Here is a 23660-nt window from a genome sequence, read left to right as displayed (position 1 = left end):
AAAAGTAGTCCTGAGTTTGATACAGGACAGAGGAGCAGCTGCCGTCATTGGTTAAGCTAATTTTCTGAAGCAATTTGTTGTTTCTAATTATCAAAATGAAAGGTTTAATGTTAATCATAGACACTAATTTGTTCATTGATAGAAAATGTCTGCAAATTGTTTTTAGCAGAATTTTGCAAATTCATTAATATGTTGAAGGCATGATAACCCTAATTCCAAAAGCTATGATTTGCCAGTGGTTGGCCATGATTTGATTTGTTAAGAAAACTCAGTGATAGATTTGATAAATTCTGTTCATTAGAGAATCCACAGTTTACAAGTGTTGTAAGTGATGACATGTTCGGAAGACAGGTGTAGAATCCTTGTGCTAGGATTTTGACAGATCATCTCTTGCTAACAAATTATGGAAAAATCTCCCAATGATTTAAGGCTAATTGAAAGTGATTTTCTGTCATGCTCAGGTTGCAGAATTTGTTGTCTTTCAACAATCAATTGGCAAATCAATGCATTGATAGCACTGCTGATTGGTGTTTGTTTGATTTTTCCCTCAATTTCTGAATTTTGAAGTGACACTCTTATTGAAAATCAATACATTAAAATGTATAACAAATATAAATTGTGAGTGATAAACCTTAAACTACATACTAAATAATACAATAATAATGATAACTGATAACAAGATTGTAACCGTGTATTTAATAGCTGAATATGCAAAAATATTAAATGATTGGTGAGTGCTAAAAGATTTACTGTGATCTACTAATGTGTCTTAAGGTAGAAATACTGTGTATTCTGCTCCTTTCTTTCAAATTAAGCTCATTATACTTCATAAGAACCATTGTTTTTGATATTTATTTATCCTTATAGGTATATTAAAGCAATTGTATTAATTGTGGTCAATTTGGGAGTAAGAGTGCATATTTAAGAAACACCAAATCAAAAAATATCTGTAACATAATATGCTTCCATATTATTTAACTGGTGTCACCTCATTGACCTTAATGTTGTTGATTTTAGTTGTGAAATCCATTCCCTATTTCAATTTGACACAGTGGATATTTTGTTTACTTAGTCTGGTTTTGAATTAGTGAATTAGATTCACAGGTTCTGTCAGGTCAATGTGTTGATGAATAAAGCCCTGGGGAGACTTTGTTCATCTCATCAGGGAGAGATTTGGAGGTTTTAATTAGATAAATGGTCATCATTTGGCACATTTGCAGCAATTTCTGATGAGAATGTTCTCACTTTCTTGGACTTATTAATTGAAGATTTACGGGCTTGTAAAGTATTCATTGGTAAATGTAAGTCTGGACATTACAGACTCCAGCATTTTGATTTTGTAACCAGAATTATAATAATACTCAAGATGAATGTCAAGAAATATCATGGCAGGGAAGCTTTCCAGGGAGCAGCTTTCATTTAAAGGAATGTTCAAATCCAAAAAATGTTACACCTATGATACAGCTGCTAAAATGTCTTTACCTGCATCATATTAAGTGTCAGCTATGTTTTCTCTCACCAAGGAATGAATGTTGCACATTAAAACATTAAAACAAATAGCTGGAAAAGTATGAATTTACACATCCTAAAAGCTTACAGCAGTAGTGTGTAATTTAATTTTGAAGCTTGTCGGATGTTTTAAGAAGAAAAATAGTTAAGAATTCGAAATGTGATTGGTGTAATTGTAAAAAAGTCTTGCTTATAACTTCAAACATGTTACTAAATCAAATGAAACTTGGTACATGTGTTGCGGCACCAGCAAGGCACATAACTCTAGCTAAAAAATTGTTTGGTTATGCTTTTATTTCCAACATCAGCTGAAACTAGACATGAGACAGATAATGATGATGTGTTTACATAATACCTGTGAAGACTAAAAATTGTTTTTCAGAACTATTATCTCTGATGTCTTTCCAGTATTGAGTTGTTGCTAATCTGCTTAAGTACAAGTTATGGTGTAAAGTTTCCTTGCCCTACATAGTGGTGTCTTCCCAAGTTCAATAAAACTTCAGGGGTATTTTTTACAGGCATTTAACCTGACAAGAGCAATATTTCATCTTTGAAGGCTTCCATTTCCACTTGTCAATGGATTTTGTTCATAAATCATGAGAAACAGCAAACAAATTGATTTATTCTGTCTAGTGAAGGGTGTTTTACATTTTCTCAAGAATTATAACAGACAAAACAACAAAATATCTTAATAGAGTTTCTAAGATTTTTTTGAAATATTAATTTGTGAACTTTTCTTCTGAAGCCTCATTTAGGTTAAAGATCATGTAATGCAAATTAAATAAATTTATTTCATGGGAGCAACAGCGACTGTGAGACTTGTCATATATTGTCTTACATTGGCAAAGTAATGAGATTTAAGTTGACCTTTTTGAATATAAAATAACAGATAACAGGTTGAATTACTTTTATGAGTTATATACCCCCATAAAATTTAAAGGGGTCTATTGGAGTCACGGTTTGGTCATTTGGTGTTGCTGTTAGCAAATGCTGTAGCTTAAACTACTCCCACAGTTTTAAGGTAATCACTCTTATACTTGGTACACATCCCCAAAATGATGGGTACTACGTGCCCAAATATATATTTTTCCTGACCCACGACCATTTTGTCTTGAGTGATGTGCCCTTGAAACTGATTTTAACACTTTTGACTATGTAAGAGTGGGGTAGTCATCACTTTGGTGATATGTGTTGTTATCTGTATTTTTGATTCCTACAGTCTGTCATCATGGCAAATAGTTACAGAAGAGCTGGTGCTTCAAGAATGGCTTTTCATAAAGATTGCTTAATGTTATTGCCACATCCTTAGAAAGGCAATTTCAATAGGCCTTGTTTGGTGCTGCAAGAGTTGTTTTTGTCAAGAACATTCTTACCATTATTGTTATATTCTTGGAGAGGGAATGGTGAGACTGACCAGACAGTGATTTCAATAGATCTATATCATCAATACCCGCAACCAAAGGCAGAAAAACAAAGGAGAAACCAGCAACAAGAACAAATTGGTCAGAAGGGTCAAAGGCGTATTGTATTTTCCTGACTTCTTATTGGACAAAGATGAATAGATCTTGGAAATCTTAATGCACAGTTCCAGACAGTTTTCGTTTTTCGGGAAGATAATTTTTTTCCGGTGAGGAATGGAGCAGAATTCTTTGCAGCCATGTGGAAAATGCAAATTTTCAAGGATTTTTTGGAATTTATAGCTTCAATAATGTAAATAAGGATTAATACGTAAATGCCATACATGCATCGCATGGTTTTGTGACGGATGCAATAAGCATGCATCTTTGGTACAAGGTTTAGGTTTGTTAACATAGTTATGCTATGAGAAGAGGTGTTCACATATAATTGGTATCCCAGTGGAGTGAATCGTTGGATTTTGACACTGTACACATTGTTTCCCAGTTGAGAGTGAATTGTTTCCACTTAAAATAACAGGCATGTACAAGCTCATATGTGCTTCATGCTGTGATAATCCGAGCTATTGTTTTGTCAATAACTGTGTCTGGATATCGTGTTTTTTTTGCTCCCATGTGCAGCTAAGTGTCTGAAAACTTCCTCTTCTTGGAATATATTCTGCATCACTCACACACAACTGTTTATGGAATTTTTATTGAAATTTTATTGAGAAATTTGTGCTGAATTTGGAGTGTTTATTCTGCTCGGAATTTAAGGGAAATATATACAGTTAAAGGTCTGTTTAACATGATTGTGTTTGTAAAAAACGTGACATTTCTGCCAGAATATTATTTTGTTTATGAACAATTTTGTAATATGTTTAATAGGGTATTTATTAATTTGCGATTGTGCAATACAGAATATTTTTGTGATTTGTGATGATGTGGGGCAGCCCACTTAATTCAGGAATTGTTGTGAAAAAGATACTAGGAGTTGGTTTTCTCAAGAATACATAATTTATAACTAGCTGCATTATGTTGTTAAAATATAGCTAAAAATATATTCCTAAATTGAGAGTAAAATGTTAGTTGTTTCTGATTCCAGGGGGTGATTGAATGTGACAGTGAGACGGTGTTTGAGTTGGCCGCCCATGTTCTACAAGCTACAATCGGGGACTATACCGAGTAAGTTACACCAGTGGCCAGAACACACAGTAAATGTTCTTCTAGAATAGAAAATAAGCTATAGCAAAAAAGTGGACCAAACTTCTAAAGTGTTAAGCTTAAGATGTTTGCTATTGAAATACTTCAGAGGTGTTGTTACACTTTGAGCGCTATTGAAGAAAGGTGTGTGAGACATTGTCATAACTTTGGTGTGTGAGACATTGTCATAACTTTGGTGTGTGAGACATTGTCATAACTTTGGTGTGTGAGACATTGTCATAACTTTGGTGTGTGAGACATTGTCATAACTTTGGTGTGTGAGACATTGTCATAACTTTGGTGTGTGAGACATTGTCATAACTTTGGTGTGTGAGACATTGTCATAACTTTGGTGTGTGAGACATTGTCATAACTTTGGTGTGTGAGACATTGTCATAACTTTGGTGTGTGAGACATTGTCATAACTTTGGTGTGTGAGACATTGTCATAACTTTGGTGTGTGAGACATTGTCATAACTTTGGTGTGTGAGACATTGTCATAACTTTGGTGTGTGAGACATTGTCATAACTTTGGTGTGTGAGACATTGTCATAACTTTGGTGTGTGAGACATTGTCATAACTTTGGTGTGTGAGACATTGTCATAACTTTGGTGTGATTGGCAGTGCCAGACTAGGTGGCAAACCTTCGAAATTTGCACTTGCCCAAGATTCATTGAAGATGTTTACTTGTAACTTGGTACATATGTTTACAATGACAATGAAATATGTGAGGCATGTTCCATCCTATGGCAAAAACATGCTGATTTCTCCTCCCTGTTCAAATGAAAAAAGCATATAACCAGTGACATCTGCTTCTGGTTCTCTTGTTTATGTAGAGCTGTAGCTAAAAACAATTTAAGTGATGTAGCAGTAAAAATGTAGCTACAGTTCACTTTTTTTGGCTTCAATAAAATTGTGCTGAAGTTGGGGGTTTTACTCTAAATTTGATCATGAATTATTATACCTTTGGGGTTAAACTCAAAAAACATATGCTCCAGAAAAGATCCTGATGTAATGAGTTAATCCTGAAGTTAATAAAAACTTGATACCAATCTATCAGTAATGGTTTAATATTTTTCAATAAATTCCACTCCGGAAGCAGATAAGGTTCACTGAAGCCCCCCAGGGTAGGGCTAATTTGCCCATGATTAGAGCTAATTGTAACGCCTGCTGACTTACTTCTTGGGGTACTTTTTGCAAGCTTTGCTGTTTTCAACTTATTACTGGGCCATATGTTTATAAGAAAAAGTTGGTGTTTACATAAAAATGCTTTATTCTATGAAAAGGTTAATAAGAAATTAATTAACATAATTGTTACAACCATGGCAATAGAATTATTTTTTTAGGATAACTCTAATATAGGATCGCAATATAATTTATATTTACAGTGGGACTATCTTTACATCACAAAGCTAAATTTAAGTTTATTATCTCAATGTGATGCCACTTTATATTGCACTCATTTTCCTTTTTGCTTCACTAAACAATCTTGGGGGTGCAAAAATATAGCTTATAGATTGTCATTTGTCTGGCGATCCTATTGAGGGGAATATGGGAAATGTGTATGTCCCATCTCTGAGATGTAGCGCAAAATATTTATAACATGCTTGTCGTCATGCGATATTTTGTATCTGCCATTTCTTTAAAATTTTACCTGGTCTAACAAAAGTTATGGCCCTTGATTTCATATATCATGGTATAAAAAGCTTGTTCTGCATGTAGTTCCAAAGTTTTATACCTACACCTATGGAACCTCAAAGAAATTAAAGTCAGCATAGGAAATAGCTGCACCTGCTATTTTTATGACATTTCACTTGGTTTAAATAGGGTGTTTTTGAGCTTTGACTTAAAAAAAAAATGGTCTGAAAATTCCTCTGCTGCATGTAGATCTAAAAGAATTGTACCCGTTCTAATGAAATTTTATGGGAATGTTGGTCAGCATTAGAACATGTACACCTGTGAGAAATTATTAGGCTGACAAAGAAATGGCAAAATTTTGATCTCATTTAATACTGTCATGATGTTACAGGGTTCGCACAGACTTGAAAAGTCCTTGAATCTTAGGCTGCTGGATGAAGAGTGCTTAAATTTGCAAAAAAAATCCTTATAACTACTTGAGGATTTTTTGTCTTAAAACTGCGTGAAAAGTGCTTGTATCTTCAGAAATACTCCTTAAATTTCCTTGTTATGCTCCAAATGGAGTTTCTGTAGTAAAAAAGGTCTATCTTTACAAAATAGTTAAGAGGATTTGCTAGTAACTCTGCTATTTGGCTACTTTGTCAAAAAGTATGTTATTTTCATAGCTTTCTATTAATGATAGTCTGAAAATATGTGTTATTTTTATGCCCCCACAAAGTGGCGGCATATAGGGTTGCCCTTGTCCGTACGTACGTACGTACGTCCCGAAGATTGTTTCCGATCTAATTCTTGAAAACCGTTTGTCCAATCCACACCAAACTTTAAACACATGTTTGTGACCAAAATATCTTGATCAAGTTCGATAGTCATGGAAATCGCTTTAGTCATTTAGGAGTTACGGCCCTTTTTTGCCAAAAATTCCCGAAGATTGTTTCCGATCTAATTCTTGAAAACCGTTTGTCCAATCCTCACCAAACTTTAAACACATGTTTGTGACCATAATATCTTGATCAAGTTCGATAGTCATGGAAATCGCTTTAGTCATTTAGGAGTTACGGCCCTTTTTTGCCAAAAATACTTCAAAAATATATGTTTCCAATCTAATTCTTGAAAAGTATGTGTCCAATCCTCACCAAACTTTACATACATGATTGTGACCATAATATCTTGATCAAGTTCGATAGCCATGGAAATCGCTTTTGTCATTTAGGAGTTACGGCCCTTTATTTGCAAAAAAAGACTTGAAAAATACGTCCCGAAGATTGTTTCCGATCTAATTCTTGAAAACTGTTTGTCCAATCCTCACCAAACTTTTAACACATGTTTGTGACCATAATATCTTGATCAAGTTCGATAGCCATGGAAATCGCTTTAATCATTTAGGAGTTAGGGCCCTCAGATTATCCTGAATAATCATTATGGCTTATTTTCTGTGACAAAAAATCGAAGTGGGGGCATCCGTGTCCTATGGACACATTTCTAGTTTATTTAAAACTGCTTGAAAATATGTGATATTTTTTATTTAGAATTGCTTGATTTATTTTGCCAGTTTGGCTGTATGAACACTGTTATTTCCAAAACCTGTAATTTAACAATTTCTGTGTCCGGGGGACCTCCAGGGGTGATCAAAATAACATTCCGATAATAAACAAAAGCAATGGAAAATGTTTATGAAATTTGATAGTGTAGACACTAAGACTCATATTAACATATAATGGCATTTATAATAGTGACTGCAAGGTTGAAAAGACTAATCATTCTATTGTTTAAACTTTCATAAACCAGGGTATTCCCAGTGCAAATCAAATGTCCTCAATCATGTGTTTACAATATTGTTGAGTAGGTATATTTTTATTTCCCATACAATGCAAGTACTTTCTGTCTGCAAACATGACAATAATCTGTTAAATGTACGTACCATATTAATACTAATAATAACAACCTTCTGTAGTGCAAAGAGAGGTGGGATAAATAAAGGCTGTCAGTAGATGTGAAAACACAAAATGATTTTAGATGACCTCAGACTTGATATTCACATGGATAAAGTTAAATTTTTCCTAAATTTCCGTTTCACTTTTTTTTAAAGCATCAGAATCGGACAAAATACTCACAAAAATACCTCTTGTGCCATTATTTGGGCATCCTCATTTATATGGACAAATACGGTAGCTAGCTCTTTAACTGCTGGTCTTTAAACCATTGTCATGTGCCAATCAGGAAAAAAGTTGACTTTTGTTTTTCAATTTAAAGTGGTTTTATCATATGAGAATGCCTAGCGCTTCTCACTTACATGACAATTACATTTCCTATTGTATTGGAAGGGAGTGTTATGCATTGCCTCCAAAGTTAGATTTGTGGAAAATGTTCGGATTAATTTAAATCAACTTGATTTATTAAATTGTCAGAAGTATGTGTATAGCATTAGAAGGTATACTCATTTCATTAAAATAAAATTTATTTGTCGTACGTAGCATTTTAGTTGTATACATAACAGATCTGGAATAATGTACAGTTGCAGTCTGATATGTGTTAAAAAATGTCGGAATATAAATATTATTTTTCAAAGGATTTTGAATGTAGTGCATTCAGATGCACTCTAATTAATAGTTTATCCTCAGATTGCATACAGATGAGCCTGGGGTTATGGACATGGGGTCAAAAAATATAAGCTAGAAATTAGCTTAAAAAAAGTTAAGTCAAAATCGATGGTACTGTTAGATTTGCTGCTTAGGCGGAGAAAATTTTACTGAGTTTTCATGAAATTTGAAATCGGATCAAAGAATTCTCAAGTCATTCAGATTACATTTTGGAAATCAATTTTCTCCATCAGACAGTGACAATACTTGTGTGTGTTCTCAGAAAATTGGATAAGAATTAATCAAAACTGTGACAAGTTAATCTTGTTATGTTCGGTTTGCAATATTTTGGTTAGATTTTAAGCAAGAGAAAGCTTCTGTTAGAACAATGATATGATGAAACAAATACGGTGAGTTCACATACGCAGAAAAACAGAGTCCCACTCACACCGTTCTGGCTAGGGACCCCCATTTTAAACTTTCTGTGCATCCCTGGGACCCACAAAATGAACCTTATGTAGTAACAGTTATATTTGGACCCCAAATTATTACTTGAGACCCCCAGTTTGTTATCCCTGATATGATTGTTTGGGTTTCAGCAAGTTTCTTAAGAGACCATTATTAAATTATGGAAAAAGACAGCTAGGAATTCATATTTCGCTTTGTTTTAGTTACATTTCAGCATGATTTATTTCATAAAATACATTAAAACAGCACAAATAATACATTTATCATTGTAAGGATTATTACCTCTCTCCTTGTTTGATTTTGATATTGTAGACTGAGAAAAAAGTACGAAATTTTGAACCCTTTCAAAATCGAAGACTATAGTATCTCCATTCGAGAACCTTATAATGTTGTATTTTTCCAATGAAACTGTCTCTAACCTTATAATGTTGTATTTTTCCAATGAAACTGTCTCTTACAAACATTGTAACTTGTACTTACAGCGAGGAGACTACGAAAGCTGACCTGAAGCGGTTGCCCCTGGTAACAACAAGTGCCCTTAAAGAACATCTATCCATACAGTTCTGGTAAGGTTCCTGAGAATGAGAACGGAATGATTGAGGCTTACCTTTTTAAAGCGACATTTTATCTGGATGGTTAGGTTCCTGAGAATGATATGATTGAGTGAGGTTTTATCTTTTAAGGTGACACTCAATGGGGATTATGGCCCGTATTATAAAGATTGCATGACAATTTAAGCAAAAATTTGTTAACAATTTGTTTTCCCTTCCGTGACTGACTCGTGAGCCATATTATTTTTAGCCTCTGGTGGTAATTTCGTTTCCATTTTCGTTATGGAAATTAGGGGTTAAAAATACCTTTCTACCCACGCCTAAAAATGTGGAAGAGAAGCAAATGCCAAATAAACTGTCGCCAGGAGTATTGTAAGATTAATATTTATAAGCTGGTTTAATAAACATGCAGCATTATGGAATTATGCATAGATGGAGGAATAGGCTGTTTTGTATGGCATCCAACGTATTGTCAGACCCAGTGTTCTTAACAATATGAATCCAACATGAGTCAGATTTTAAATTTTTTGCTAGCATCAATTCACATTGACATTTTTAAGACACTTTGTGGAACAGGCACTTCAATTAAGTGAGAAAACTTTCTATCATACTCTTTGTGTTGTGGTGACTAAGAATGGAAATGACAAATGATTTGATCTTTATTTTGTTTTAACTGTAGTTTAGGAGTAATTAGTAATTGTTAAGATCTGTACACAGTATAGGAAGTTATAGTAGACATATTTTGAAGTAGTCCTCAATATTAAAAAAGTTTTATAATTTGGCCTAATTATCTTGTTTTGCTTTGCATGGTATTATGATAGCCTTCGTGTTATTGGTGTCATTGTCTTGCACAACCCATAACATGTATCGGCAGGGCTTCTAAAACTTTGGAACCTCAATCAGTCCGGACCCAGCGACGACCCCCCCCCCCCCCCCCCCCCCCTCAAAAAAAGAAAGATCTGTTCAATAGTGTGATATTGTAGAAATGTCATACATTTTCGCGATGTCTTTTCTGTCAATATTTTTTGCGATCTGGCAATTCGTAAGAGGGCTCCAGAGCCAGCATAGCCGATTCGGATAGTCATTGATACAAGTTTAATTCAAATGAGATTCTCATCGAGTTCTGCGGCGTTTCTAACAAGAAAGACTGATGATAATTAACTGTGGCTGTCGGGAGGCGGTCAGACGACAAAAAATTAAACAGTATGATGATTTATTTGCTTAATGCTTCTTTAGTGGGTCAACATTCAACTGATAATCTTGAATAATAGTATATTTATATATATATATATCTAGATTTATAATCGGGGCAACAAGCTTAAAGTGTGATATCGACAATGATTTTTTCATTACCGCGAATAAATATGACGTAAGCGGCGGACTCAGCTGTCAGACTATGTAGTTAATCAAGCGTATCGCTGTTGATATCCTGTATATTATTACGTTAATTAATTCGGTATTTTAATGCTTTCACGGATTAACAATGACATGCATTTATCTTCAAAGCTGTTTTTAACCAGCAATGGTTCTTTATAACAATTTAAATTTAACCGTTTTGTAATCAACAAACGGATATCATGTGATGATCGACGACGACATAGCATATTGCCATGTGAAAATATGGACCGATTTTAACACTTAATCAGGAAAGCTGCAAGCAGATAATTAACACATAGAGCTAGTTTGTTTAATTGTGTCTTCTGCTTATACCAAAACACGGGATTGGACCGACTGCAAGCGTCTGCTAATTAACAGATAGGCTATAGAGTGATCAGCGTAGTGGAAAAAGCAGCTGGTCGCATCGGTCTCATGGTAACCAAGACACTTTTATGACCTATTGGATGTAGTTTTGAATGTGTGAATGACCCATGAATGTTTGTGTGTTACAATTTCTACATCTTTTACTGACTTAGTCGTTTTGGACCGAAATTATAAAATAAAATTGAAAATTTCGGACCGATTTTTTTTACACTTTTTGAAACTGAAATCAGTCTGGCTTGCTCAAAATCGGTCCAGACCGGCAAATTGCCGGTTTTTAGAAGCCCTGTGTATCGGCCATAACGTTCAAAATATTCAAATGAAACTGGCTAAACAGTCATGTTGCCAGAGACAATGCAACAAACAGGAAGAAGTGTCCATAACTCTGCCTTTAATAATTCTTCAGTAATGCCTCTAATTTGGCTGAAAACCTCAGATGGGTGTTGGGTTCCACTCTGCAGCGCTCTTGTTTTCTATTAGTCCTGAATATTTTAAAAGTATTAGGTTGGGTATATAAGCATTAATTGGTTCAGTACGGGCACTGTCTGATGTCTGTCAAAAGGAATTGCAACAGATTTGCTGTCTATCAAGAAGAATTTATACCAGTAAATTACTACATAAATTACTTATAACTGTTTTGCACTGTGATTGTTGTCTTATATCTCTACATTCATGTGTCTAACACCATAACCTGGCATTGGCATGAATATTGTCAATTTTAAATCAGTAGTCAGATGAAATGGCAGCTATTGTTTTACTGGATAACATGCCAAGTGTCTTGGTTTGGCCAATATTCTGTTATATTGTTTTGGACAGTGCAGATAAATGGTCAATGATAAGCCCAGCCAACATCTAGGTGTGGTCTGTTTGTCTTAAAGTACTAAATGTGTTGTTAGCCTGTCTGTTAATGAAGGAAAGTTAGGCTGAGGAATTGTCACATAGCAATTAAGAGTGTTGTTGACAAATGTTTTATTCTGGGAATTTCACATATTTTCTGAAATAGTTTAAATAGTTAAAAATGTCCTGAAGAATGGAAGCCCAAGTAGAAATGGGGGTTTATGATGTGATAATTTCTTGTCCTTATTCTGGAGCTTTTTCGGACGTTAGTTAATAAAAGATTAAGGTTTAGGGGATTTGTTTAGCACCAGGAAAAACAGAAATACAAGTGATTACTTACTAATTCAACAGTTGTTACATCTCTACATTGATAAGTTGTTGTGAAATATAGGTCTGCGGAGGGTTTGGCTGTGAAATACTTGAAGATTCATTTTATGGATACCTCATGATCAATAGAGTCAGGATTTATTGCTAAGTTAAACCATTTATCCTCAAGTTGTAAAACCTGGATATCTTGGCAAGAGTTAGGGTGAATGGATATTCCAAAATCTTTCAAGTAGTCATGGCTTGCATTTATGTGTTTTGTTGAATGAAACATCAACTTGCGACACAACTTCAGGCACCTTCCATCTTAATCCTTGCAGAACAATAGAACCTGTAGCATAAGCATGGCTTTAATAAGCCAGTACCAGAATGAGCATGATTTGCCCATACCTCACCCAGAGGTCATGGGAGTAAGTCTTTGAATGGGAATTGTGTAGTGGTAGAGCATCCCACCTCTCACCCAGAGGTCATGGGAGTCAGTCTTAGAATGGGAATGGTGTAGTGGTAGAGTTGCCTACTTCTCACCCAGAGGTCATGGGAGCCTGTCTTAGAACGGGAATTGTGTAGTGGTAGAGCTGCCTACTTCTCACCCAGAGGTCATGGGAGTCAGTCTTAGAATGGGAATTGTGTAGTGGTAGAGCTGCCCACCTCTCACTCAGAGGTCATGGGAGTCAGTCTTAGAATGGGAATGGTGTAGTGGTAGAGCTGCCTACTTCTCACCCAGAGTTCATGGGAGCCTGTCTTAGAACGGGAATTGTGTAGTGGGAGAGCTGCCTACTTCTCACCCACAAAGGTCATGGGAGCCTGTCTTAGAACGGGAATTGTGTAGTGGTAGAGCTGCCCACCTCTCACCCAGAGGTCATGGGAGTAAGTCTTAGAATGGGAATTGTGTAGTGGTAGAGCTGCCCACCTCTCACCCAGAGGTCATGGGAGTCAGTCTTAGAATGGGAATGGTGTAGTGGTAGAGCTGCCTACTTCTCACCCAGAGGTCATGGGAGCCTGTCTTAGAATGGGAATGGTGTAGTGGTAGAGCTGCCCACCTCTCACCCAGAGGTCATGGGAGTCAGTCTTAGAATGGGAATGGTGTAGTGGTAGAGCTGCCTACTTCTCACCCAGAGGTCATGGGAGCCTGTCTTAGAATGGGAATTATATAGCGGTAGAGCTGCCTACTTCTCACCCAGAGGTCATGGGAGCCTGTCTTAGAATGGGAATTGTTAGTGGTAGAGCTGCCCACCTCTCACCCAGAGGTCATGGGAGTCAGTCTTAGAATGGGAATGGTGTAGTGGTAGAGCTGCCTACTTCTCACCCAGAGGTCATGGGAGCCTGTCTTAGAATGGGAATTGTGAAGTGGTAGAGCTGCCTACTTCTCACCCAGAGGTCATGGGAGCCTGTCTTAGAATGGGAATTGTGTAGTGGTAGAGCTGCCTACTTCTCACCCAGAGGTCATGGGAGCCTGTCTTAGAATGGGAATGGTGTAGTGGTAGAGCTGCCTACTTCTCACCCAGAGGTCATGGGAGCCATGCAGTCTTAGAATGGGAATTGTGTAGTGGTAGAGTTGCCTACTTCTCACCCAGAGGTCATGGGAGCCTGTCTTAGAATGGGAATTGTGTAGTGGTAGAGCTGCCTACTTCTCACCCAGAGGTCATGGGAGCCTGTCTTAGAATGGGAATGGTGTAGTGGTAGAGCTGCCTACTTCTCACCCAGAGGTCATGGGAGCCTGTCTTAGAATGGGAATGGTGTAGTGGTAGAGCTGCCTACTTCTCACCCAGAGGTCATGGGAGCCATGCAGTCTTAGAATGGGAATTGTGTAGTGGTAGAGTTTCTCACCTCTCACTCAGAGGTCATGGGAGCCACTCTTAGAATGGGAATAGTGTAGTGGTAGAGCATCCCACCTCTCACCCAGAGGTCATGGGAGCCTGTCTTAGAATGGGAATTGTGTAGTGGTAGAGCTGCCTACTTCTCACCCAGAGGTCATGGGAGCCACTTTTAGAATGGGAATTGTGCAGTGGTAGAGCTGCCTACTTCTCACCCAGAGGTCATGGGGGTAAGTCTTAGAATGGGAATGGTGTAGTGGTAGAGCTGCCTACTTCTCACCCAGAGGTCATGGGAGCCTGTCTTAGAATGGGAATTGTGTAGTGGTAGAGTTGCCTACTTCTCACCCAGAGGTCATGGGAGCCATGCAGTCTTAGAATGGGAATTGTGTAGTGGTAGAGTTTCTCACCTCTCACTCAGAGGTCATGGGAGCCACTCTTAGAATGGGAATAGTGTAGCGGTAGAGCATCCCACCTCTCACCCAGAGGTCATAGGTTCAGTTTCCATCAGAGGAAGATTTTCTTATCCTCACTGAAAAGACACTTTGTTTTGTCACCCAGAAATAATGCTGAATTACATTTAAGGAAACTGACCATGGTTCTGCTTCTTTTAGAAAGCCTGTGAGTTTTAAATATTTATCTAATCACAAAATATATTAGATTTGAGGAATAGAGGTTTAAACATTCATGCAGTTGGATAGATTTTGTAATGCACCTGGCATGTTTGAAATTGGATATGGAAGTCTCGTAAAGCCATCTGGCAAAAATGATTAGGTTAATTATGATAATCATATGAATTACATAATGAAGAACAATATTTGCATATCTCAAGACCAATAAAACAAATGAACTTGATCCCAGCAGTAGTGCCTTTATCTTAGAGATTATCTGACAAGATTATGAAATATAGCTGTTCTAATAATGGCTGCTTCATGTGTATTGCAATGGAGTATTCATGTTTTTATATCATCTAAATGTCTCTTAGTTGTGTTTGTCTGAGCATATTTTAAGGTCTTGTAGTGTCTGTCTTGTTGGTGCCAGCGGACTTCTGGGAAATTTCTGACCAGAATATTTTGATGGTGTCTATTGATGGTATATGACATAATGTAGACTTGAAATGGATTTAGCATTACATATTCTACCTCCAAGAAATATGTGCTTTGTTATGTCACCAATATGATATGGAAATGTTCCAACTAAAGAGGCCAACGGAAAGCCATGTACTCATAATTAAACTCAAAGGAAAAAATGTGCATATTAGGATATTTATATTTCTGAATATTTCTGTTAATTTCAGTGAGGAGCGAGTTATCGACTACTACAAAAAGATCGGAGGAACAGCACGAGGGCTAGCCATTGTAAAGTTAGTATGACAAAACATGTGTGTTTTAAAAAAAATATATCATTATCTTTGGAACCAATGACTCCACATTGAAGTTTTACTTATTAAAGAGTAGCTAAAAGTAATAAAAAAAACTGTCCAGCCCTGCTAAGATTTTTCAGTAGCTTGTCTGTTTTTTTGAAAAATGTTATTGGCTTGGTGTGGTTGTTGTGCAAAAACTTTAACCTAGCCATAACCTAAACCAATCTAAGATATTATATGAAACTTGGTACACATATTGCCAGGCACAACACACATGTTCAGCAGGGCCCACAACTCTGGCTTTCATCATTATTCAGTTATGCCCCTTTTTTGACTGTAAACCATCAAGATGAGTGATGGCATTTGCTCCATGGCGCTCTTGTTATCAGAATTTGATATGTATGATTAATTTTCATGATTGTTTCCATTCTTTTTCAGTTACATGACAATCATAGAAAGTCTTCCAACATACGGCATACACTACTTTGAAGTAAAAGTGAGTATATCAGTGCTATACATTGTTACTACTGTTTACAAAAGATTCGGGGTTTTGAGGTTTTGAAACATTGAAAAGTAAACTCTGCCCTTAACCATGATTGCCTGCAAAACTGTTTTGGGATAATTTGCCAGTAATGGTTGTTTAAAAAATCACAAGACTGCTTAATTTGAATTGCAACACTAGGCTGCAAGTCACAATTAAGATATTTGGTTTTGGAAGTTCTTTAACTATAAAAGCTGGGGTTAGTGCATGTTAACAGAACAGTTGGAAATTGAGTCTGAATTTCATCGGTACAAAACCGCAATTCCTACATGCTTTGTTTAATGGATTTGTCTAAATTGATTTGCAAACAGTAATGTATCATAGAATTTATATGATGATTTGAACCGAAAATATGGCAGACTTTACTTTGTTGCCCAAGTGGAGATAAACATATGACTTGAAATTTGATAGACACCAGTTTTTATTCTAGTTTCACAGAATTGTTTGGCATTGAATTCAAATTTGAAAATTCTTAATGTTGAACATCTGAAATTTCAATTTCTATTTTCTCGCTGATGTGAGAAGATCTAATGAAGACTAATGTGTCTGGTATGCATATGTCTGCATTGTGTTGTGGCTTAGAATTGGTCTCTCTGGTCCGCATAATCAGTCTTGAGAAATTTTAAGATCAACAATTTGAGAAAGGAATTCACTAGATTACTATGACTTCATTGTATTGTAAGGGTTGGTTTGCTCCAACTCTATTTTTGTGAAGTGAATGACTTGACTTCAGATTTATTGTGTATTTATAGTGCTTATATTTACTTCATATTTTCTTTCTGCAGGATAAAAAAGACATACCTTGGTGGCTCGGAATCAGTAACAAGGGCATTGGTGTCTTTGACAAGCAGGATAAAAATGTGCCAAGGCGGGTAGGTGTTCAAAATATTGGTGTTATCAGTGAGCAAAATTTGCACAAGCCTGCAAGCCTGAACATGCTGAACAAATTAGGTTTCATTCTATATGTTTATACTCAGGTGTTTGGGATATTATCTTGTTATAATATAAACATACATTATTCTGGCTTTTTTCAAGAATATTTTAATATCGATGACTGTGAAATATTAGCAGACTTATCTCTGGTATAATCAAATTCATTTGATTATACAAATAAATACTTACTGTGATAAAAACATACATGTATATATGGACTGTGTCTCCAGAGATACAAATTAATAACTACTTATAAGTACATAAGTTTATGAACATATAGAACAGTTGATTTTTAGCTTGACTATTAGAAGAATAAGGAGAGCTATCCTAGTCACCTGAGCATCGGTGTCGGCGTCGGCGTAACCACTTATGTTAAAGTTTGCGTACCACCTCAAATATTTTCAAAGTCCATTGACATATGGCTTTGAAACTTTGCACACTTGTTCACCATCATGCCTCCAACCTGTACACAGGAGGAGGTAACTCAATCAAGCATTTTGACAAAATTATGCCTCTTTATCTACTTAGAATTTACATTAAAGTTTGAGTACCACCTCAAATATTTTCAAAGTCCATTGACATATGGCTTTGAAACTTTGCACACTTGTTCACCATCATGCCCCCAACCTATACACAGGAGGAGGTAACTCTATCAAGCATTTTGACAAAATTATGCCCCTTTTTTCTACTTAGAATTTACGTTAAAGTTTGCGTACCACCTCAATAATTTTCAAATTCAATTTATGTAAATATCTCAGCACATCATGTATTGCATTTAAATCTAATCTAACAGTGATCCATGCATGTTTCGCCAAAACTTTTCAATCCATATACCGAAAAGCGGCGGAATAGTCGAGCGCGCTGTCTCTGTGACAGCCCTTGTTTTAGGTGCATTTGATCTTACCTATCTGGAATATTTAAAAACAAAGATTACTATTGCATATTAATTTTGTCTAATATTACATTCATTCCTTATTTGTCCATTTCAGTTGTTTGTGTGGAAAACATTAGAGAACCTGTATTATCGGGAACGAAAGTTTTCCATTGAAGTGCACGACCCCAAACGGTAGGTACAACAACCATTGTAGTCCCTTTTGCAGTCCAAATGGATGTATAATAGGGAAATTTATGACACAGTCACTGTTACTATGGATCAGCTACATATATGGCTCTGTATTTTTTTGGTATTGCTAAAAAAATGTATCACGAGCTGATGGTACAGTAAATGCTAGGTGTTTTCTTCACAATTTTTAGTTTCTTTTTCAAAAGGAACATTTGAAAAATATCCCGCTTATGAACATTTTGAATATCATGTATTCGTTACAGAATATTTCACATTCCATTTTAGTTTTGTCTTTCTATTGTATTTCTTTTTAATATTCTTGTAGGATTATATATTTTTTTACATATAAATAACAAAGCCATAAATATGTAGCAAAACCCAGCAGCCGTTCCATCAAAAGGCCTAGCAGCAGTTTGCAAACCTGGAGCCCTTTGTACATTTGAAAATTTCTCCTAGGTAGATAAAGTGATCCTAGGATTACTTATATAATAGTGCATCAGTGTACATCAAAACAGAATTATAACATACACAGAGCTTACTGAACAAAGAAAGAATCAATTAAAATAATGCGGTATCAAAAACTATTATAAGTTAATTTCCGTTACAATGTGTCATAAATTTCTTTTCTGGCTGCTATGTAAAAGAAATGTTGTATTTAGATATTCATATATGGAATATTTTTATTTCTTTTACATTATATTCTATTTGTTTGAGATTTTTCACACCAAAAACAGTAGCAGTCTGCACGAATCAAAAACTTCATTAATTGGCTTTGGTAGCACAAACCTATTAATTTGCATGATAAATGTTACTTATTTATAATATGTCATAAAAGAAAAGAAATGCATTGTAGCATAACAAAACTATTTATTTACTGTAAATTTACTAACCGTATTCAATTAAAAAATAAAAACATTCTCTCCCAAAGCTAACAATTCTTTTGAGAATATTTTGTAAATTATCTCCCTTAGTTTTGTTTTATAGAGTTGTTTCCCTTTAAAGAAGGTGCCCTTTTTTAAAAGAAATGTCTGTCTTTGATTAACTCCTGTTTCCCCCAGAATTAACCAATTCAACTAGAAGTGCAGTGTGTGTGTGTATATGTTGTCATCCCATGAAACTACCATCCATTCCTGATATTCCTGTATCATTCAACTTGAGAGATTCTTTTAGTGTGAGACGCTGCCTTGTTCACGGTCATTTGCAACTATTTTTGCAAAATATAGAAATTAACTTTTTTGGCCAAGTACAAAAGAAACATAACCTATTGTACTAAGCATAAATGGTTATTTACATTTGAGTACATTGAAAAATGTTTGAATGGTTTATATAATCCATTAAATAAAATCTAATTAGTGACAATTGTTCTCCTAATACATAACTCAATATTCAACTGGTATAGTGAACATATTTAATGGCATGTTGCATGTTATATGAATTAAAATCAAAATACACAGAACTACAAAATGTTCATCATAATTCTGAGAATTATATGTAAGATCTCTAGAACTATAACAACAGTTGTATATGATAATACATCTGCAGAGTTGGTACCCACACTTTTTTACATGGTTATATCTATCAAGCTGATACTCACACTGGTAGACATGTACATACTCCTTCATAAATAACGTACAACAAATTTATTTAAGGAAAATCATGTAAGTACAATTTACAAGATGAACAGTAAGATAAAAAGTAATGTTATCTCATTTCTCAAAAAACATTGAAACAGGTTTTTGTATGTTAATTTTGAATGGGCAAGCCATTACAACGCGCTAATGTTCGAAATAGTAGAACTCCTGTTTTCCTTGTTCAGTGGTCAAAATTAGCATACGCTTGCAAACCCTTCACTGGCATTATGCTTTATATATGTGCTTGCTCAATATATAAAGCTGAGTTTGTTGATTTTTTTTATTTCAAGCTTTATTCCAGGAATTGGAGCTTGTTCGTCCAAATGTCCGATATGGATGACCGTTGATTTAATTAAGATGTTTTCTACACTCGACCGTAACTCATCCATTTCTTTGTGTACAAGAATAGTCAATGCTAGTTATACGGAGAAGTTACTGTCAAAAGCACAATCGTTCAGCATTTTACCATAATAACAAATTCTGTACTAACTATCGAGATTTGTAGTGATGTTTAGTGGTGTGATGTCACGTCACATGCACTGCTGTTTGAGTGGCGTGGTACTGTTACACACATTTGGTCTTATAAATTTGTTTGAACTTTCCTCTGCTACAAATCTTAACTTCTTTCATATATTTGCTGTGTACTCTAGTGTTCTGTCAGCTGAAGAAACTGAATTTAGTGATGCGTGACCTCTAGACTGGTTTTCTGTTCGTCTTTCCTTTCTATTCTTTTGGGCACCTTCTTCAAGTTGTCAAAAAGAAACACCTCATTGAAAAAAACTAGTAAAATTTCTTTAAACTATTTCATTAGACTAGCAACTATTCTTAAAATTAACTTGAGTGAAATCTCACGAATATTTGGCATCAAAATTTTAAGATATCTAAAAAATATATATATTCTTGCAGCTGCTATTGTTTTATGATATATTTATTTTATGAGAAGTAAGTAAAATGCTATCAAGTCATTTGGCACAAGTAAACACTTAAAATTATGGTTTCATTTCATATGGCTTGCAAATATAACGTTTATGAGTGCTACATCAAATTTGTTAAGAATTTGAGGGAAGATTGAGTTTTATATACATTTTCAGAACTATTTCTATGTGTAACATAATTTTATTCTCAATAAATTTCACTTAATTGCTTCTTCAAATTCATTGCAGAGTAATTGATTGTTCAATACAAATTTTGCATAAACTTTCCAATTTACCACACAAAATAAAAACAACATTGATGTTAAGAATGAAAATTGCTCAGAAAGTTCCTGAAACTTCTGATTTATAATATATAATGAAAAATCGACTTCAAATGGAAAGAAAAACTTGAAGGGTGGTGCTGATTTCTGTTATGTATTTGTGTTCGTCCAGTGTGGTTCACACGTTGAGCAGTTTCAACTTGTACGAGGATGCCATACGAGAACCGTTGGATGAGACGGACGAGCTTTCTGAAGCCATTTCTGACCCAACCACACAGTAAGTCTGGAAATAAAACGCACAAAATTTGTCCAAGACATGTTTGCAGGAAAAACGATATTGAATATCATCTCATACGTATATGATGCTATCCGATTGGCTGAGAGAGGTCAGATGATCCTCATGTAGATTCCATACACCCAAACTAATTTTTCAATACCTCAGTAAAACATCTTAAAATCTTGTGAATAACATGTAACAATGTTCTTGTTACCTGAAAAAATATGTCCATCTGTTGATACTTGAAGCCCCAAGCATACATTTCAATCAACCAAGATATACTTTTAGGCTGTTGCCATAAAAAACTCTTGTAATATATATATATTAACATGTTACCAGTGACAATAAGGGTGTGAAGCAAGGCCCACTCTTGCTTCAATATTTGTTGAGTTATGCACCTTTGTTGACTGAGAAAAGCAGACAAGTATTGTCATCCCCATGTGTTGCACGCATGATGTTGCATTTGCTTATTTCTTTATTGCTCTTCTATTTTAAATACACAGAAAGTTCAAGGTTCTATTTTGATGTTTGTCACAGTAATCATCATCAATGTTAACATGCATCTCATGAATTATTTTACCATTGTAACACAAGATTGCCTGTTTTTCGTCCGTGTTTGGTTGTCATATGTAAGACTGTTGTTATTTGCACTGGGGAGTGACCCCAAACCCCTCTTGACATGATAACAGCCTATTATGGGAGTACCTTGGAAAGGGAGGACATGCCTCCGAGGCACTTCGAAAGTGTGCCTCTCTCATACCAAATCCGGGATTTGCCTCTAATTTGCCAGTGTCAGTTTATTAGACATGTATGACATTGCATATGTCATTTATAAATACTTCGATCTTGTTGATTTTGGGGTCAAGTACGTTGCCAAGACTTGTACACATCTTTAACATATCTGTACAGGCATGTTTTATAATGTTAAATGCATCAACATTATGCTTAAGCTTTCCATGGTGATTTTGCTCATAGGAGACTGCAACTGTTCAAGTCTTAATGTCTATATTAACAGAAAGTTATCTAACTTGGTTCTAGATCACTGTCATACATACAGCAAAACTGAGTTTTTCTAATTGAGTGCAGCTTACAAATAGCACTAAGTCTTGTTCTGTCTGACGTCATCTATTTCAATACAACGTTATCTGTTTGAAAGACTTACTACCCAGGATTTAGTCAGCCATGCACTGCATTTCTTTTGATTTGGAAAATTGAATCTTTCAGTATTAATTTTTCAATACAATTTTAGAAATCGAAACTCAAAAAACCTTTTGCCAGTAAAATTGGAAAAAAGAGTTCGGTACAAATCTCTGACGTATTTGACACAAACATTTGTTTACAAGTGGTGTTGACAGAATACCTAAGGATATGTGAATAATACTCGTCAATGTTAAAGTCATCGATTTGATTGATTTTCGAGCATTGAACAGGAGTGTTTTACATCACTTGAATTTGATACACTTTAAATGCATCTACATTCATTTAGTTTGAAATTCAGTTTCAGATGAATTTCAGCTTTGAATGTTTATAGTATATATATCGTGTAATAATATCTGCATTTCTTGTGTTCAGCATAATGCTTTATGTCATAACATTTATTTTAGGATAAACTTGCTATCTTTACATGTTTGAGATTGAATAGATCGAAGGATACAAAAATTTAGTAGACCTGTAGACTTCAGTAAGTTATATGTTACATGGTGATAATACAATATCTTAACAGTTTGTTTAAGAATTATGGAGTCTTTAAATTAATGCTAGTACTTAGTGCCTTTGAGAAAACCATTTGTCTGAATGTGGCACGTTTTTAGAGTAGATTTACAGTCCAGACATTGAAATTGCGATGGGATAACTGGTTTTATAAGTCATGTTCTGTAATTAATGTGTTCAGTTTAAGTTAAAAAGTGTTTTCAGTTAACATACACTTCTGTTTCAATGTAACGATTTTGAAATATTTTGCAGTAAAGATTCATTGGTAGTAAAAAGAATGGTCGGTGTATACAAAGCAGAAAGTGTTTTCTTACAGAATTTTTTTTTTTTACTCCCATTACCAGCCATATTTAAATGATGTTCTTCTGTCACAGGGTCTCAGTCAGTAGACGAACATTCGGTCCAGGAAACGTGAATGTCCACGCATGGTTCGGAGCGACGCCTCAGCTGACAAAATGTATCTGGTCAATGGCCGTAGCCCAGCACCAATTCTACCACGAGCGAAAAGCAAGCAAGGTACGGCTAGTGTTAAGACTGAGTCTGCCATTATTTCGAACTAGTCCTGAAAATTGGAGTCAGTACTTCGTTAGTGGAGATGTCAAATATTGTATTTTGGTATTTCATTGATGGTTCCAATGTTTTTACTTCAAAATGTTCACTGGCTCTGACTGATACTGCAACCTGCCATGCTTTTCATTAAGTTTAAAGTTCTTCGTTAATGTTTAGATACAGTCAGAATAGCTCTTTGCTTGCTCTATGCAGTAAGTTTAACTTGATCCAATGAATGTGTTTATATCTGACGAGTTGTCCCCCTTTCAGGACTGGAAGTATGATTTAATTACAGACTTGCAAGTAACTGTGATATCAAGAAAAAAAG

At 35.3% G+C, this 23660-nt stretch overlaps 1 protein-coding gene across 7 annotated transcripts in view; it reads left to right on the top strand.

Moving 5' to 3' along the window:
- LOC128216457 (FERM domain-containing protein 4A-like) overlaps positions 1-23660 on the top strand; it is a 106926-nt gene that overhangs the window by 52412 nt on the left and 30854 nt on the right. For 6 of the 7 annotated variants that reach the window (XM_052923033.1, XM_052923027.1, XM_052923028.1 and 3 more), the window contains 8 exons: positions 4009-4088; positions 9272-9355; positions 15368-15433; positions 15872-15929; positions 16760-16846; positions 17897-17973; positions 20969-21073; positions 23158-23299. In XM_052923033.1, the coding sequence (XP_052778993.1) occupies positions 4009-4088; positions 9272-9355; positions 15368-15433; positions 15872-15929; positions 16760-16846; positions 17897-17973; positions 20969-21073; positions 23158-23299 (699 nt within the window). The remainder of the gene's footprint in view (positions 1-4008; positions 4089-9271; positions 9356-15367; positions 15434-15871; positions 15930-16759; positions 16847-17896; positions 17974-20968; positions 21074-23157; positions 23300-23660) is intronic. The other variant, XM_052923029.1, reaches the window with a different exon arrangement.

Source organism: Mya arenaria, chromosome 14 (assembly GCF_026914265.1).
Source record: "Mya arenaria isolate MELC-2E11 chromosome 14, ASM2691426v1".
In the NCBI taxonomy this organism is placed as follows: Eukaryota; Metazoa; Mollusca; class Bivalvia; order Myida; family Myidae; genus Mya; species Mya arenaria.
Note: the sequence above shows the minus strand (reverse complement) of the source record. Positions and strands in the feature narration are given on the sequence as shown.